The sequence below is a fragment of the Protopterus annectens genome, chromosome 4.part0, assembly GCF_019279795.1.
Source record: "Protopterus annectens isolate FY-2018-M chromosome 4.part0, PAN1.0, whole genome shotgun sequence".
In the NCBI taxonomy this organism is placed as follows: domain Eukaryota; kingdom Metazoa; phylum Chordata; order Ceratodontiformes; family Protopteridae; genus Protopterus; species Protopterus annectens.
The window spans coordinates 1,044,295,355-1,044,310,007 of NC_056733.1; the positions used below are offsets into that span (position 1 = coordinate 1,044,295,355).

Genomic DNA, 14,653 nt, shown 5'->3' on the forward strand with positions numbered 1-14,653 from the left:
ATACATTTTGTATTAATCCATAATTAACTTCTGGTGTCAACTTATCTGTTGGACATCTTACTTATGATGAAAAACCTAGTTAATAGTAAATCTTACTGTAACTCCCACTTCTGTATGATATAATTGCTTTAATGTGCCACATACTGTTAGTGTTCTGCTGGAACCTAGTGAATTGTGATGGAAGCAGAAGTAATAAAGGGAGCAATTTTCCTGCAGTGACATTCAAAATTAAATTCTTAAATCATAAACTTAGCTTCTGAATTTACACATCTAAATTAGATACTTTTGTCATATAATGTGACTTGTGTGTTCCTATAAATACTTGAGTATCCTTCAGAGGTATAGTACTGATTTAGTATTTTTTCAGTCTGAGCCTTTGATACATATATGCACATGTCAGAGATCCTGCACTACTACACTATCTTCTATTTGGGGTACTGTCTGTGAATAGGAGTATAATGAATTACTTGGGGAAAATATTTTTAACAGGTTACATTCTCTCTACTATATTTGGTGACATCTCTGTTTAGCTGATGTGCTTGTTTGGCTTGCTCGCTGTACTCTGCCTTAATATTGCTAATCTCTGTCTGCATTTTATTTTTCCCACCCATCCAACTGTTGTACTTGACTTGCCCACTCCTACTATAAAATCTGATTTTAGACACTCCCAGTGCCATCTCATCAGCTCATTCTGAGTATGGGGAGATCAGTTGGGAGGGCTCACCCCCTTAGTTTCTTAACCTTGAATTATTTTGTTTCCTCCCCACTTATTTAGAAGTCTTTGTATTTTATTTTACTGCTTGTTCTTAAGTGTTCAATTATGCTGCATTTATTACTGCTTGTTAGTAGCCTGATTAAATTGTAACTGTTATTCTAAGCCTCTTGTTTTTGGTTTAAGCACTTCAGTCCACTTGTTTTACATTAAGAAGGTTTGTGGGAGGAGGGGATAGCCTCTTTCCTTCTAAGCTGGGAATTGCTGGTTAAAGGTTTAATTGTACCTGTTATTCTAAATGTCTCTGTTCTGGTTTAAGCACTTGGGGTTCCAAACCAGTTATTTTACATTAGGAATGTTTGTGGTCTACACTGTTGTGGAAGTATTCTACTGAATTGCTGCTTTATTTGAACCTTTTTTGCTGTTCTTACTTTGATTTTCTGCACTTTGAATTTCTAATACATCTGCATTTTATAGCATGGGCTAAATTGAGGCGTGCTGAATCTAGAAGGTATCATTTGAGCACTAAAAGCAGCCATCTTTCATTAAGAAAACCGCCTGCACTCTTGTGGCAGAAGTGTGCACCTAAAGACCCATCTTTGGGGCTTGCTGGAATAAGGCTCAGTCTTGGGCTTTCCCTTTGGTTACTTGTTTAAAATCATTTAACTTTGCTTGTATTTAAGTATCGGTTTTGCCCTTAGTTTACCAGAGCTATTCAGAGATTGCACTGCTGCCCTGCAAACAACTTAGCTGTGCATTGTGAAGTACTGACACACTTTTCTAGACCTCCATAGTATATCCACTTTTTTAGTTTTAACAGCAAAACCTAGTCCATCTAGCCCACCCCCCACCATTTGCTACAGTATATACCTGCCATAATAACCAGACAGTTTCATAACATTTCTCCAGCCCGCCTGATTGACATGGGCAATTGCCTCATGTATACTGACGAGTTACTCCTAAAACAAAAATAACATGTGAGATGTATCTGTACTATGAATTTGGAATCAATTCTCTCACATAAACCAGATATCAAACAGATTGTCAGCACACACACTTCACCTCTTGCACATAACAAGCTCACAACACATAAACCCACATATGTGGAGGTACTCGCTAGAGGCCTGCCTGAAGATCAGAGACCTCCAAACCGTAAACCTACTTCAGACCCAACATACTCCATTATACACATCAATGTCTCAGCCAATATGCCCCTAAGGCAAAACACCTTGAAACCAAATGTCTTGGTCATGGGTGACTCCATAGTGAGAGACACAATGCCCCCCTCATCAGGCTGGGCAAGAAGGTCACTGTCAGCTGCCTGTCATTTGCCAGGATCCGTCAGATCACGCATACAATCAAGTCTCCTCAGAAATACCGTTATGACTCTCATGTTCCATGCTGGAGTGAGTGGCCTAAGAAGTACCTCACTGGACTATATGAAGAGAGACATAACTGAGCTGTCAAACTGTGTGTCCTAGACAGGTATGTCTTTAGCCCTAAGTAGCATTCTGCCTTCACCCAACATGATGCCTCAATATCAACAAAAAATGACTTCCCAACAATTGGCTTAGCTTCTGGTGTCATTCTAGGGGGGGTTTAGTATCTGTTATCCTGGGAAGATGTGGTCACCAGACCATGCTGCTTTGCCAGAGATGGCCTTCATCTGTCACACCTTGGCTTTCCGTTACTGGCAAAGGTACTTGCTTCTCCATAGTGCCTTTCTTAGGCTATGTCATAAAATTCACGACAAAAAATTCTACTAGAGGCAAACTCAAGGTTATTTTGCTTAATGCTAGGAGTCTAAATTGGAAACTACATTCACTGGAAGCACTCCTTACCTTGGAAGATACCAATGTCTGTGCAGTCACAGACACATGGTTCAGGGCCACAGAGACCACCCCATTAATGCAAGACTACAATGCCTTCCATATGGTTAGACCTCAAAACGAGTATGAGAGAACCAAAGGAGAAGGTGTAACCATCTTCATTAGACACAAATACACCTATAGACTGGTCAAACTTTATGACTCCCAACTAACTGTAGGTAAATCCCCCTTCCATAACATTGTTAGCTATAGGCCCCACTCCATGAACCACTCTGCCTACCTGGACTGTCAGACACCTTAGTCATGGGTGATTTCAACTATCCTTCCATTGACCGGGAGTCATATATAAGGACAAACACATTAATCCTAAGTTTCCTGGACTTTGCTAATACAGACACTTTGGAACAGATAGTCTGCACCCCCACAAGGGCTCGAATATCCTAGACTCAGCACTCACCAGTATAAGGGGTTTCTCCACTACCCCCCCCCCCCATGTGTCATCCTCCCTTTTAAGGTCTGATCATAAATCAGTTTTGTTCGAAGTAACGGTCATATATGACCCCCTTGAGCAAAAAGGATGAAACATTTCTCCAAAGCAAATTATAGCCTGCTCAGTGATGGCATAAATAGTTTCAAACCCCCCTGCTACTACTGTCAACAATGACTTGTATACAGAGGTGTACACAAATGCCCTGTATAAACACATATACAAATGTATAAACTCTGCTGTTCATCTGAATGGATCAAAACAAGGTCCTTACAAAAAAACAAGCCACCCTGGTGGACATCAAACATAAATAGGTTATACAACAGAAAGAAACTAATGTCTAAGAACAAGAGGGAACTGACTCAGCAGAGGAAGGACACCCTCCAGAGCTTGAGCAAGCAAATAGATATCTTGTAACGTCATCTAAAGCGAATTATGAAACTAAACTAGCATCCCTAGCTAAGGATAATCACAAGACATTATTTTGCTATGTCAGAAATATAAAAGAGAATGCCCAGCTCTGTGCCGAACTAGAAGTGGACGGTACCATTCACACTAACCTTGAGGACATCGCCAACCTGCTAGCAGATAGATTTGATGCAAACTTCACCCCCACCCAGACATACCCCAAAGCATATCTGTTGCCAGTACTCTACTTAGTATCTCCAAAGAGCAGGTCATAACTGCACTCTCCATGGCCATAAACACAGCCTCTATGGGACTGGGTAACATCCCAGAATGCCTACCAAATGATCTAAAACAGGACCTAGTGGAACCACTTGTCACTCACTGCATTCTGACTACTGGCTTTGTCCCAGCAGAGTGGAAAACAGGAATTCCCTTGCACATCAACTGACCCTGGGAATTATAGACCTATGAGCCTAACCAACATTATCTGCAGAGCCTAGGAGAGAATCATCATGGACCCTATCAACAGTCATAGGTGACCTTCAAACTCTTGACCTGACCCAATTTGGCTGTAAGCATAGATTATGCATATTAAAACTGGTGGACTTCTTCAAGAATGTCGTCAAAGCCCTGAATGAATGCAAAACAGTACGTACAGCTTATCGTGACTTTGCCAAGGCTTTTGACACAATTCCCCACTCAGGCATCAGTGAGAAACTCACCCAGCTAGGAATTAACCCATATGTCACTAGATGGTTAGTCAACTGGCTGATAGAATACATGCAGTAAAATTTGGGGATTCCACCTCTACCAGCAGACCAGTTACCAGTGGTGTACCACAAGTTTCTGTGTTGGGCCCGCTACTGTTTGGAATCAATTTTCTTAAAAGTTCAGGTGAAAATAAACGGCCTTCGGCTTACCGAGTTCGGTGATGGCTGAAAACTGGGTGCTGATATACTACAAAAAGGCCATACACAGACAAATGATTGGTGGCAAAGCCACATACTTAAACTACATGCAAAAAACATGCATTATCATCCCTTTCAGCAAAGGGGAAGTCCCTGCAAATTATATAAACAGTACCCCCTTGGCTCAAACCTGGTGGTGAGAGATTTGGGAATCCAGCTTGATAGCAACTTTAACGTCGATCACCGTGTATCCACAGTGGTAAGGAAGGCCTTTTGTTTTGCACATCTCATGTTATAACACCCCTGTACTCCTTCCTCATCAGACCATTATGAGAGTTCAGTGCTGCCTTCTGTCAGATGTTATGCTGCTTCAGTTTGTTTCCAGTATAACAAGTAAATTTAATTTTAAATATGCAGAAACAAATGTTAATATAACTTTGTACATGACATAACTCTCAATTGTCCCTGATTTTGACTGAAGTTTTAGCTCTGTCCCTCTTAATCCCACCTAAAAGCGGTGACTTTTGAAGAAAAGGTGATAATTTACTCAACAAATAATTATAACCATTATTGTTACACACTCCTTTTATTGTAGAAAATGTGTATACAGGCATGTTCTTTTGTCAATGTGTCAAGTTAATATTTGAAAAGTGTTCCTGATTGGTTTAAAGCTAGGGTACTGAATACTTATATTCCTGATTTGTGAGTAAAGGAGCTATGCTCCCATTTAATTTACACTTTGAGGGGGTGGTTCTCGGAAGGAAGTACAGACACCACACCTGGCAACCTCTTGGTAGTAGTGTAGCAAGTACATTCCATTTTGTACTTACAAGCTCTTAGTGCTACCTCTCCTAGCACCTATCACTTACAAATGGACATATCTGGCAAAATGTGCCCCCTAAGTACCTGTTTCCTCAAGACTATTAGATTAGCAATATTGCAGTTCTTGATTTTGCATTTCAATAAAAAGGGACGTGATGCTCAGAAAAAAAGTACTCTTGAATATGTCTGGGTATACCATTGTCTTGACACAAGAAATCTGGACAGCCCCCCAAAAATGGAGAGGACAAAGGGCCAAAAATAGGGACATATTTTAATTAGTGCTTATATGACGTTAGAATAAAGGGTTTTGCTTTAGCATGCATTTTCTGAATCCTATGAGATCTGAAACTAAAATAGCTATAATTAGTTAGCATAGGGTTGCCACCTTTTCAAATGCCCAAAGTGGGACATTGTTTTGTAAAAATGTGAGATTTTTTCAGGATAAAACATACCCATGGCCATTGCTAAGGGCAGAACTTCACTTTTTTGCCAAAATAAAAGCTCACTTTTGTAGCATTTGAGTTGCTTCTGCTGTTTCAAATAATATTAGTGTATCAGATGCAAAATAACTGTTTTATATAACTATTAAAACTTAAGAAATATATTTTGCCTTAAAATCTCAGGACATTTGCCATTTTTTTCCGCAGGACACAACTGCCCAAAGTGGTGATTGTTCCTCGCAAAGGACAGGTGGTAACCCTAAGTTAGCGAGTTCAGTTTGCAGTGATTTACCTGAAAAACATATACTTATGAGGCACAGGCAAAAATCTTGAGATTTTACATAGACAATCAAGAGGGATGATCGAAACCATCAGGTTTGTTTAACAAGTTGCTTTACCTGGCAGGAGGAATGTGACGTTGTTCATTGACGGAAGAAAGATGGAGCATCACTGTTGGGTCAGCGGACGTTGCCTGGGTGACAGAAACAAACGCTGCAGTGGGTGGAGACGGGATTCAGAGGAGATGCTGCTGCTGGGAATTCTGGGAAAAGAGTGTTTGTGAACGAGACTACGGGTGGTGTGAGCGAGCTAGTGGCTAGAGGGAGGGTTTCGGTGTGGGAGCGTGTCGGAGGTGGGGAAGCAATGCACACAGGGCTCGGAATGCACTTCAGCAGGCTGGAGGTCGTTTAACCTGTATCCCCGAGGTTCCCGGGGGTCGGGGGATTGTACTGATTCCTACCCTGATACGAGTGGCATGCTGTGGTTGTAAACGAATGGCATCCGGGCTGCGTTTGTGACCGTGTTATACTCTGGAGTAGCAGAATGGACGAAGAGGAAGAGTACGTATTTCTTTTGTATCCTACATTTGTACTGGTGATGCTGTCAAGTGCTTTTGTGATGCTCACGGTTAAGTTACTGACACTTGTTTCAGAAACCATGATTTCTTTGTAACCCTTTGCTTAGACTGTCTCCAAGAGGGCTCGTTTTCCCATATCTTGACTGCGGTTGGTTGTTGAGTAGAAAGCAAAGCTTCATAATGCTGTATGTTCTGCGGAGTACAATTAATATTCAACTTTGCCCGGGTCGTAACATTTCCTGTGTGTTTGTGCAGTGCTTTGTGTCTGGTGTAAGCTTGCGATTGCCCTGTCTTTTTGTGAAAGTTACAGAACAACACTGGTTAAGGACTAGCTGTGCTTGCAGTGGAGTTTAGAGGAAAAAACCGATGAAATACCCGGTGCATCCAGTTTAGAACATGCCACTTCTTTGGTATTCTGTGCCTTCTCGGCTGTTCTTGATTTTGCATTTCAATAAATAAAGCTAAAATGTGTGCCTAATGACTTAACTCGTTTGTACTTTTATGTTGTTGCTGAACGGATGCCCGGACTTGGGTGTACTTTAGTTATGTTGTTGCTGCAGAACAGTATGACTAGACCTGAGTGTACTGCTTTTACATTGTTGACTTCGGTGAACTTTTGTTACATTGTTGCTGCAGAACAACTTGCTATAACAGACGTTCTTACTGTCTGCAAAGTTTGCAGAATGTCGGTTTTCGTGTTGCAGCTCCAACTTGGAGCATACCTGCGTGCACAACAGTGGAAATGCTCACCTTGCTTAAATCACACACAGTACGTCCTTCGTGTGTTATGCCAGTGTGAATAAAAAATGATGTAACAGTTCATACTGTAGTTCGTCATTTGTGCTGTTTTATTGAAGTCCTGCGCTATATTTACACAAGTTATACTTGAGACTGATTTTGGTAAATTGAATGATTATTACTTCTACCATGCGGTGTATGAATACATCGATTTAATGTTCTAACCAATATTTTGTGTTGACGTGTTATTTTTCACTCTGTTGCTTTATTGTGTAGTGGATATGAGGTCTCCAGTAGTTGGCTTACAGCTTGACTGCGGCATAATTTGTCGTTTATGTTGTCCACCCCCCAACACCACCACGGACGCTGAATTTGTGGACTACCCTGGCCTGTTATGAAACCAAGTTGCATTTATATGATCAATACGTAGCATCCGCTTCTTTGCTGTAACGGAGAAAAATGTACAACTGACTGCAGCTAGTCTGAAGTACTTCCAACCCACAGTTGATACTATGTTTCAGATTTTAACTTAGGAGGTTGTGTGCGTTTTTAAGGACGTTGTAATGTGTTTGCCTTTTATGTAAGGTTACTTGGAGGTTAATGCAGACGTGTTATTTTCCACCTTGGTCTCAGCTGTGTCTGTCTCCTGTGTAGTAAGTGATGTGTTATGCACGCCCAGTGCAGTCAGAGCTGCTAGGTGCTAACCAGGGCAGTCTTTGAGCTTGATTCTTGCAGGAGTTAAGAAGAAATGTTGGCAAAGCTTAAGTAATGGGAGACAAAGTCCCCAAAATAGGGAAAAGTCTTAAAGTTTATAGGATAACAGGTTTTGTATTTGCATGAACTTCCTGTTTTATAAGTATGGGAGGGCAGGACTTCAGAAATCATGAACTAAGATAATTTGTCAAATGATTACTGTAAAACAGTAACATTAAGCAATAATTGATATACAAAAAGTGTTTTCTTGATTATTTCATAAAGTTTTGCCTATAACTTTGCTTGTAATCCCGTGCACAGTTGGCTTAACAGTGAAATATGGATTTTATTGTAAATAAGAGAAAAATTAGATTTCATTGCTTAAAGATGTGCATTTTTTATGACTGAGGAAAACCACGAAGAGGGAAAAAGGCATTAATTACTGTAGATTTTGATTTGTCTTCTGTCACTCCCATGTATCTTGGAATTCCATGCTTGACCGTACTGTCACTTTAGGAAGGCCATTCCATTTGTCACCACCCATTTTATAAAATAGTTGATTATATAGCTCTGCTATAAGTTTTGCATTTTCAAAATGTGCCATCTTGTTAATGTGGTTCTAACACTGACTTGGAATTCTTAACTTATTAAAGGTGTATGTTTTGAGTTCTCATAGAAGCTCAACAGCTAGCACATTTCACCTTTGGTGCTAGAATATCAGAAGGTTATGGGTTCTTTTCCTACCCCAGGTACTTGGATTAATTCTCCAATACTGACACTGCAGCTAGCATTAAGGGGGTGCTGTCATTTCAGATGCAATGTTAAACTGAAGGTCCATCTGCCTGAGTTGGTGGCAGTTCAGGTGGATATAAAAGCTCCCATGACACTTGCCAAAAAAGAGTAGGGGAAGATCCCTATTGCACTGACAAAATTTCCTCAAGTCAGTATTATTTTTATTTTATTTATTTTACATTTGTTGACCGGGATAGTCTAACTGGATTTATGTCCATTTTCAGTAGAGACCCAGGGAGACAGGCTCCAAGAGATTACTAGACAACTAACATACAGATACTAGTTATTATGCAGTTAAATACTACAAATTTTAAACAGTTCAGGAATCTTCACAGTTTATACAAAAAAATATGTTACAAGCATTCGATAAGATATTTTAGACTTTATGTACAAGACTTCATTAGTAACTAGAAAGTAATTGTTACACAAATGCATACTTCAAGTTTCAACAGTTCAGCAATACTCACAGTTTAAACAATACTTGTTGCCTGCCTTAGGTAGGTGCTTTAGAATTATATGCAGAAGAACTTAACTAGAGATAGTTTAAAATACCTATTAGGATAAGATATGTTTTTGCCAAGGATAGGCCTTGATCTAAAAAGACAGAGCAGGAATTAGGTCTTTAAGAGAGGGTATTTGGGATATAGTATGAGATTAGTCTGGATTTGTACAGGGACATAACCAATGGGTTTTAAGATAGTTTTAGATTGTGTCATGTTGTTAGATTTACATGTTGATACAAGTAGTTTATTAGATGAGCGTAAAGTTGAAAGGTTCTTATATTGGGTAATGAGACTAGCAAGTGTTGGGGTACTGGTAGGTTGGAAAAGGGGTTTGTGTGCAATGGTGAGTTGTTTAAAGTGAATCTGATTCAGAAGCTCTAACCAGCCTAATTGTTTCAGATTACGACAGTGATGGGTCCTAAAGGAGGAAGCAGTAGCAAATCTGGCAATGCTATTGTAAGCGTTGGCTTGCTTGTTAAGGTTATTTTTGACAAGTTAGTATATATGGAAGAAGCATAAAGAAGTGTGGAGATAAGGTGGGAATAGGCAATAGTGGTTCTGGCTAGTGGGGAGAGAAAGGGTTTTATTCTATTGAGTGAGCCTAGTTTCCTATTGACAGTTTTTATGGTATTGTTGATATGGGTTTCAAAGTTCAGGTTATCAATGGTTACCCCTAGAGGTTTAGTTGTTGGATCGGGAGATATGAGTGTACCATTACTGGATAAGACTGAAAAGTTCATTGGGAGTGGTTTACGGGTAGGAGTGAAGAGGAGTTTGGTTTTTAGGGGGTTCAAGAGGAGATAGCATTGTAGAAACCAATTTTCTGTTTTATTGAACATTGTCTGAGTTAGTCTGTAGTTGGGATTGAGATTTAGCTGAGCAGATTATTGTCGAATCATCTGCGTATTGTACACTGTTAGTTAAAAGAATAGCTAGGTTGAGGTCATTGATAAATATTGAGAAAAGGAGGGGGCCCTCCTCCTTTGAAAAGAGAACACTAGCCTTGAAGGACTAATGTGGTCAACAAAGTATATGTATAATATTATGCAGGAGCGGCCTTAGGTCAACTGGTGCCCTAGGCAAAAGGGCTCCATGGCACCCCCCACCACACCACCCAGTGCCCCCATCCTGGTCTACCTACAGCAAATAAACACTGAAAAAGTGCCCCTGCTAGACCGGCGCCCTAGGCAGCCGCCTAGTTGGCCTATGCCTAAGGCCGGCTATGATATTATGCTAACATATGTTTTCTTTTTGACCTTTAGAAACAAGCATTGAACACATTTTAAAATGCAGATCTTTTTGTAAGAACTGCCTGGCTACCTCTCCCAAGTTTTCTACACTTTTCAGTACCCAATTAATAGCTACAGTTGAGAGTGTGACCCTCCCTTTTTTCCTGTACAACTTGGGTTTATTAAATAATTTTAACCCAAGCACTGTACAATAATTTAAAAACTTTCAAATTGTGATACAGTGCAATAACAAATGTGGTTAAAAAAAAAAAAAAAAAAAAAAAAGCTTCAACAACAGGCAAGTAAATTACAACATAAGGTAACAAACAACCAAAAGCGATATAAGCAGGTGTAGCAAAATATCATGCTATCAAAGAGCATTTAAAGCTGACAAAGTCTGGGGTTTTCTCAGCGAACTAGTTAGTAAGTTTCAGAGGTGAGTTCCTTAATGAGCAAATGCCCAAGCCCCAGAATATTCAGGCTGATCCAATGGAAGGTAAGAGCATCTGTAGTCAATGGAAGACGGAGCATCTGTGGGGCAGAGCATGGAGATGAGGGCAGCAGATGGGGGAATCCAAGCTATGTAGAGCTGGGTAAACCAGGGTAATAACTTTACAGATGCTGTACAACTTAATATACAGCTAGAGTAACTTCTTCAGGACTCGTACAGAATGCTGGTACCAGAACACCCCCATGTGTAGCCGCGGTGTGGAATTTTGAATAAGTCAAAAAGGGTGTGGTCAGGCTTGGTATCCAGAACCCCAATTATATGGGATTACAGTTGTCCAGTGTGGAAAAGACTTGCATATGTACAGCAGCAGTAGTGAGACCAGTAGGTAGAATGTGGTGTTTGATGGGGGTGATATGATGTTCCTTAAGTGGAAACAGGACCATCTGGCGGCAGATGAGACCTGATCCTTCAACGTCATCTTGTTGTCATTACACACCCCTAAACTGTACCCCTTAGAGACAGATTGTAGTTTGTCTTCACTTTGGATGATGATCCGTAGTCAGTCAGTACGATCCAATGACCAAAAACTCCTGTCTGTTCAAAGACCTATCAAATCTGCTGGGCTAAGGCCTGAACTTATGTCTGTCCATCAAGTCAAACTTCACCCGCCCATCTTTCAAAACCATTCTGAAAGTCTTCCTAGCCAAAAGCTGGCTGTGTTCTTGTTCAACATCAGGGTTAACTAGGCTCCCTGCTGTGCAAATCTATTTCTTAAAACTTGTGCCCTGGCACACAATATTTATCCTAATTGTTAGCACTGTAAATATTGTACAAACTCTCGTCTGACTTACTGTTTTCTCTTTCTTTCAATGTTTCTACTCCTGCTTTTGCATAGAATATGAGAATAGGAATCCTCACTTTATTTTATATTTTTGTTAAAGTGCTTCTGTACTGTTACTATGCTACATAGGAATTGTTCTCTAGATGCATATAATTTGTATCTTACTGTGCTGTTTTTTTATGTTCTTTACTAGTATATAGTGGAGCTTTTCTCCTCGGGCCATGTATCCAGCCAGACTAGCCCGGTCAACAAATTTAAAATAAATAAAAATAAATAAATAAATAAAAACTATATCCCTAAATGTGGACAAATGCCTATGCATGTCTTACATCTCCTTACTGTCTCTTTTTTTCACTCACTTCCTTGTATCAATTTCTCTCTAAGCATAGTATAAGACTGTTTTTCTCTCACTTCATATTGAAATTAATGTTTGTATTATACTAATTTACCTTTCATTTCTCTATAAACTGTATAAATTTTCTCTAAATATTGAATCAATTTTATATAACTATGTTATTTCTAATTTTGGTGCAATTCTGTAAAATGTAGGGGTTTTTTTTGTATTTTTAAACACTGTAAAATTATTATTCTTAAATTATTTTTAATACTTTAGAGATTTTCTCCCCAGGCCTCCCTCTGCTGAAACTGGGCGCTCCTCCCCAGTTGGACTTTTCCCAGTAGTCAAATATCAATAAATTAAATGATTTGGAGAGAAGACTGGCAATGAAGAATCCCAAACAAGTGGCATGAATGATTATAGTTGCCATAGTTTTTGAGGTGTTACATTTAAGTTGAATATTGACCACTGAGTGGTTATGTATGTGTTCCAAGTCCTTAGCTAGGTCATTAAGAGCAGATGTATGTTTCTAAATGACCAGGAGTTGGTTCTGTACTTTGTTAGCATAACTATGGTATAGGATCCTCCTCTTGTTAGATTTCGTGAAATCTAACATGATTATGATTAACTAAAAGGAGGGCTGAGAGGACAGGAAGCAGAGCAATTAATCCAGAAACTACTTTACTTTGGGTCCATCTGGAGAATTAGGGGATTAGATTGAATGAGCCATCTTATCAAACACTGATGTATTTAATTGGTAGGCGAACTAATCACTGTGTACTGTTTTCAACCACAATCCAGGACTCCAGGGTAAGGGTACATGCAATATAAAGTTATTTAATTAACCATCATGTTTTGGAGAGATGAGAAGACCCATGCATACAGCAGGGCATCATGCAAGTTCCAGTAATGTCTGGAAGTTAGGACTGAACCCTAGAACATGGAGGTGTGAGACCAGAGTTTAACCACTGATCACCTGTTAGTTAAAATAATTTTGTATGTATGCATATTTGTCAATGTATGCCATTAGCAGATAAGTAATCATAACATTAAGTATGTCATATGTTAGCTGATAAGTGGGAATACATGCCTTAAACAACAGGACCACTTACATTGTACTGGAAAATGCAAAGTGTCATAAAGCGGTGTTGCATGTTCTTATAGTGTGCCCCACCAAAGCATTTTGTGTGGTCCTTGGTATGCCCCAGAAACTGCTTTGAGGCATGTTGGACACGGTAATCTGTTTGTTAGTAAAGGGAGAGGGGTGGGGGGAGTGTTTCCCCAATGTAAGTATTGGGAATATAATTGCTGGTAGAATTCATTGAACACCCAAGCTGCCTACTCTTCTAAAATTCTGTTTACTTGTTTGGCGTAGTTGGCTTGAAAGTTCCTGCCATATTAATTATAATATCTGAAGCAGGTCTTGTCTCACTCATGTCCAGGCTGTTGTACCATTTTTATACAACTGCATCACAGATTAAAGCAATGGAGATTTTCATTTCCTTTGCAGGAGACCTTTTCATTATATTTTGGCCACGGTAGCTCTCATTGTTTGCAGTCGAATTATACAGCACTGCTGTATGAAGGGATACAGAATAAAATATCAGGCTAAAATCTATATAAACAACAAAAAGAGGCTTATTTGTGTGTTTTTGCTAATGTTGCGGCTGGAGATCTTTCAAGAAGCTTAGCCACATGACTCTTGATGTGACAAAGGCAGACCATTTCCTCCAGACAGTATATCATTAATGCAGATACCATGCATGAATTTGTGGTTATCCCTCCTGTCATCAGGGTTTATTTTGAAAGTTTTCATGGGCAAGGGCACTGTGCCCACTTGTACTTTCCCAGTAAACTAATGTCAGTAAATAATAAACAATCTGCTTTATGTGCAGAGGGACTCTGTTCCAAAGGTGTGTTATATCCGGTAGGAAAACGATCGTGTCAGCAGGTACTGGAGTGGAGATTTGGGTCTTGGGAATAGATGTTTAGTACACTGTGTGAAGGTAAAGAGGGTAAAGAAAATGCTTTTATTGCATGTAACACTATGTAAAGCTTTTCTGTCAAGAGCCTGTGAGATGAAATATTGAAAGAAGGATCTTAATCTGTAAGGATATCTTAGTGGCTTAAACCATCCCCCTCTTCTGTGTGTGTGTGTGTGTGTGTGTGTGTGTGTGTGTGTGTGTGTGTGTGTGTGTGTGTGTGTATCGGTAAGAAACTAAGGTCCCTCATAAAATCATCCATTGCTAACTTCGAAAGAAAAATAGCCAAGGATTTGAAAGATAACTACAAAACCTTCTTTAGCTATGTAAGTGGCAACTCACAGATATACTCTCAGCTAGTGCAAAATAGCACAAAATATACTGAACCTACTGATATTGCCAACATCCTGGCAGATAGATTCAGTGCAAACTTCACCCCCAAAAGGGCCCACAACAATACCGGAAAAGTGTAGTGTCCCGGAAATCACAGACGCACAGGTGAAAACAGCCCTGCCAAAAGCACAGTGTCAATGGGGCCAGAATGGTGTTCAGGCCTCGTCTTGCACGAACTAACCCCCCACCTAAACACACTGTTCAACCTCAGCCTCTCCACAGGCTGCGTGCC

At 39.9% G+C, this 14,653-nt stretch overlaps 1 protein-coding gene and 1 long non-coding RNA gene across 2 annotated transcripts in view; one reads left to right on the top strand and one right to left on the bottom strand.

Annotated features, from left to right (window-relative positions):
* The window catches only part of LOC122799727, a 311,843-nt gene extending 305,757 nt beyond the window's left edge, over positions 1-6,086 (bottom strand). Inside the window, exon 1 of the long non-coding RNA XR_006364498.1 lies at positions 6,005-6,086. This is a non-coding gene — a long non-coding RNA (uncharacterized LOC122799727). The remainder of the gene's footprint in view (positions 1-6,004) is intronic.
* A 113-nt stretch (positions 6,087-6,199) lies between these two features.
* Positions 6,200-14,653, top strand: part of KLHL3 (kelch like family member 3) — a 940,384-nt gene continuing 931,930 nt past the window's right edge. The window contains exon 1 of the mRNA XM_044068978.1: positions 6,200-6,445. Coding sequence (XP_043924913.1) covers positions 6,429-6,445 — 17 coding nt within the window. The 5' untranslated portion in view covers positions 6,200-6,428. The remainder of the gene's footprint in view (positions 6,446-14,653) is intronic.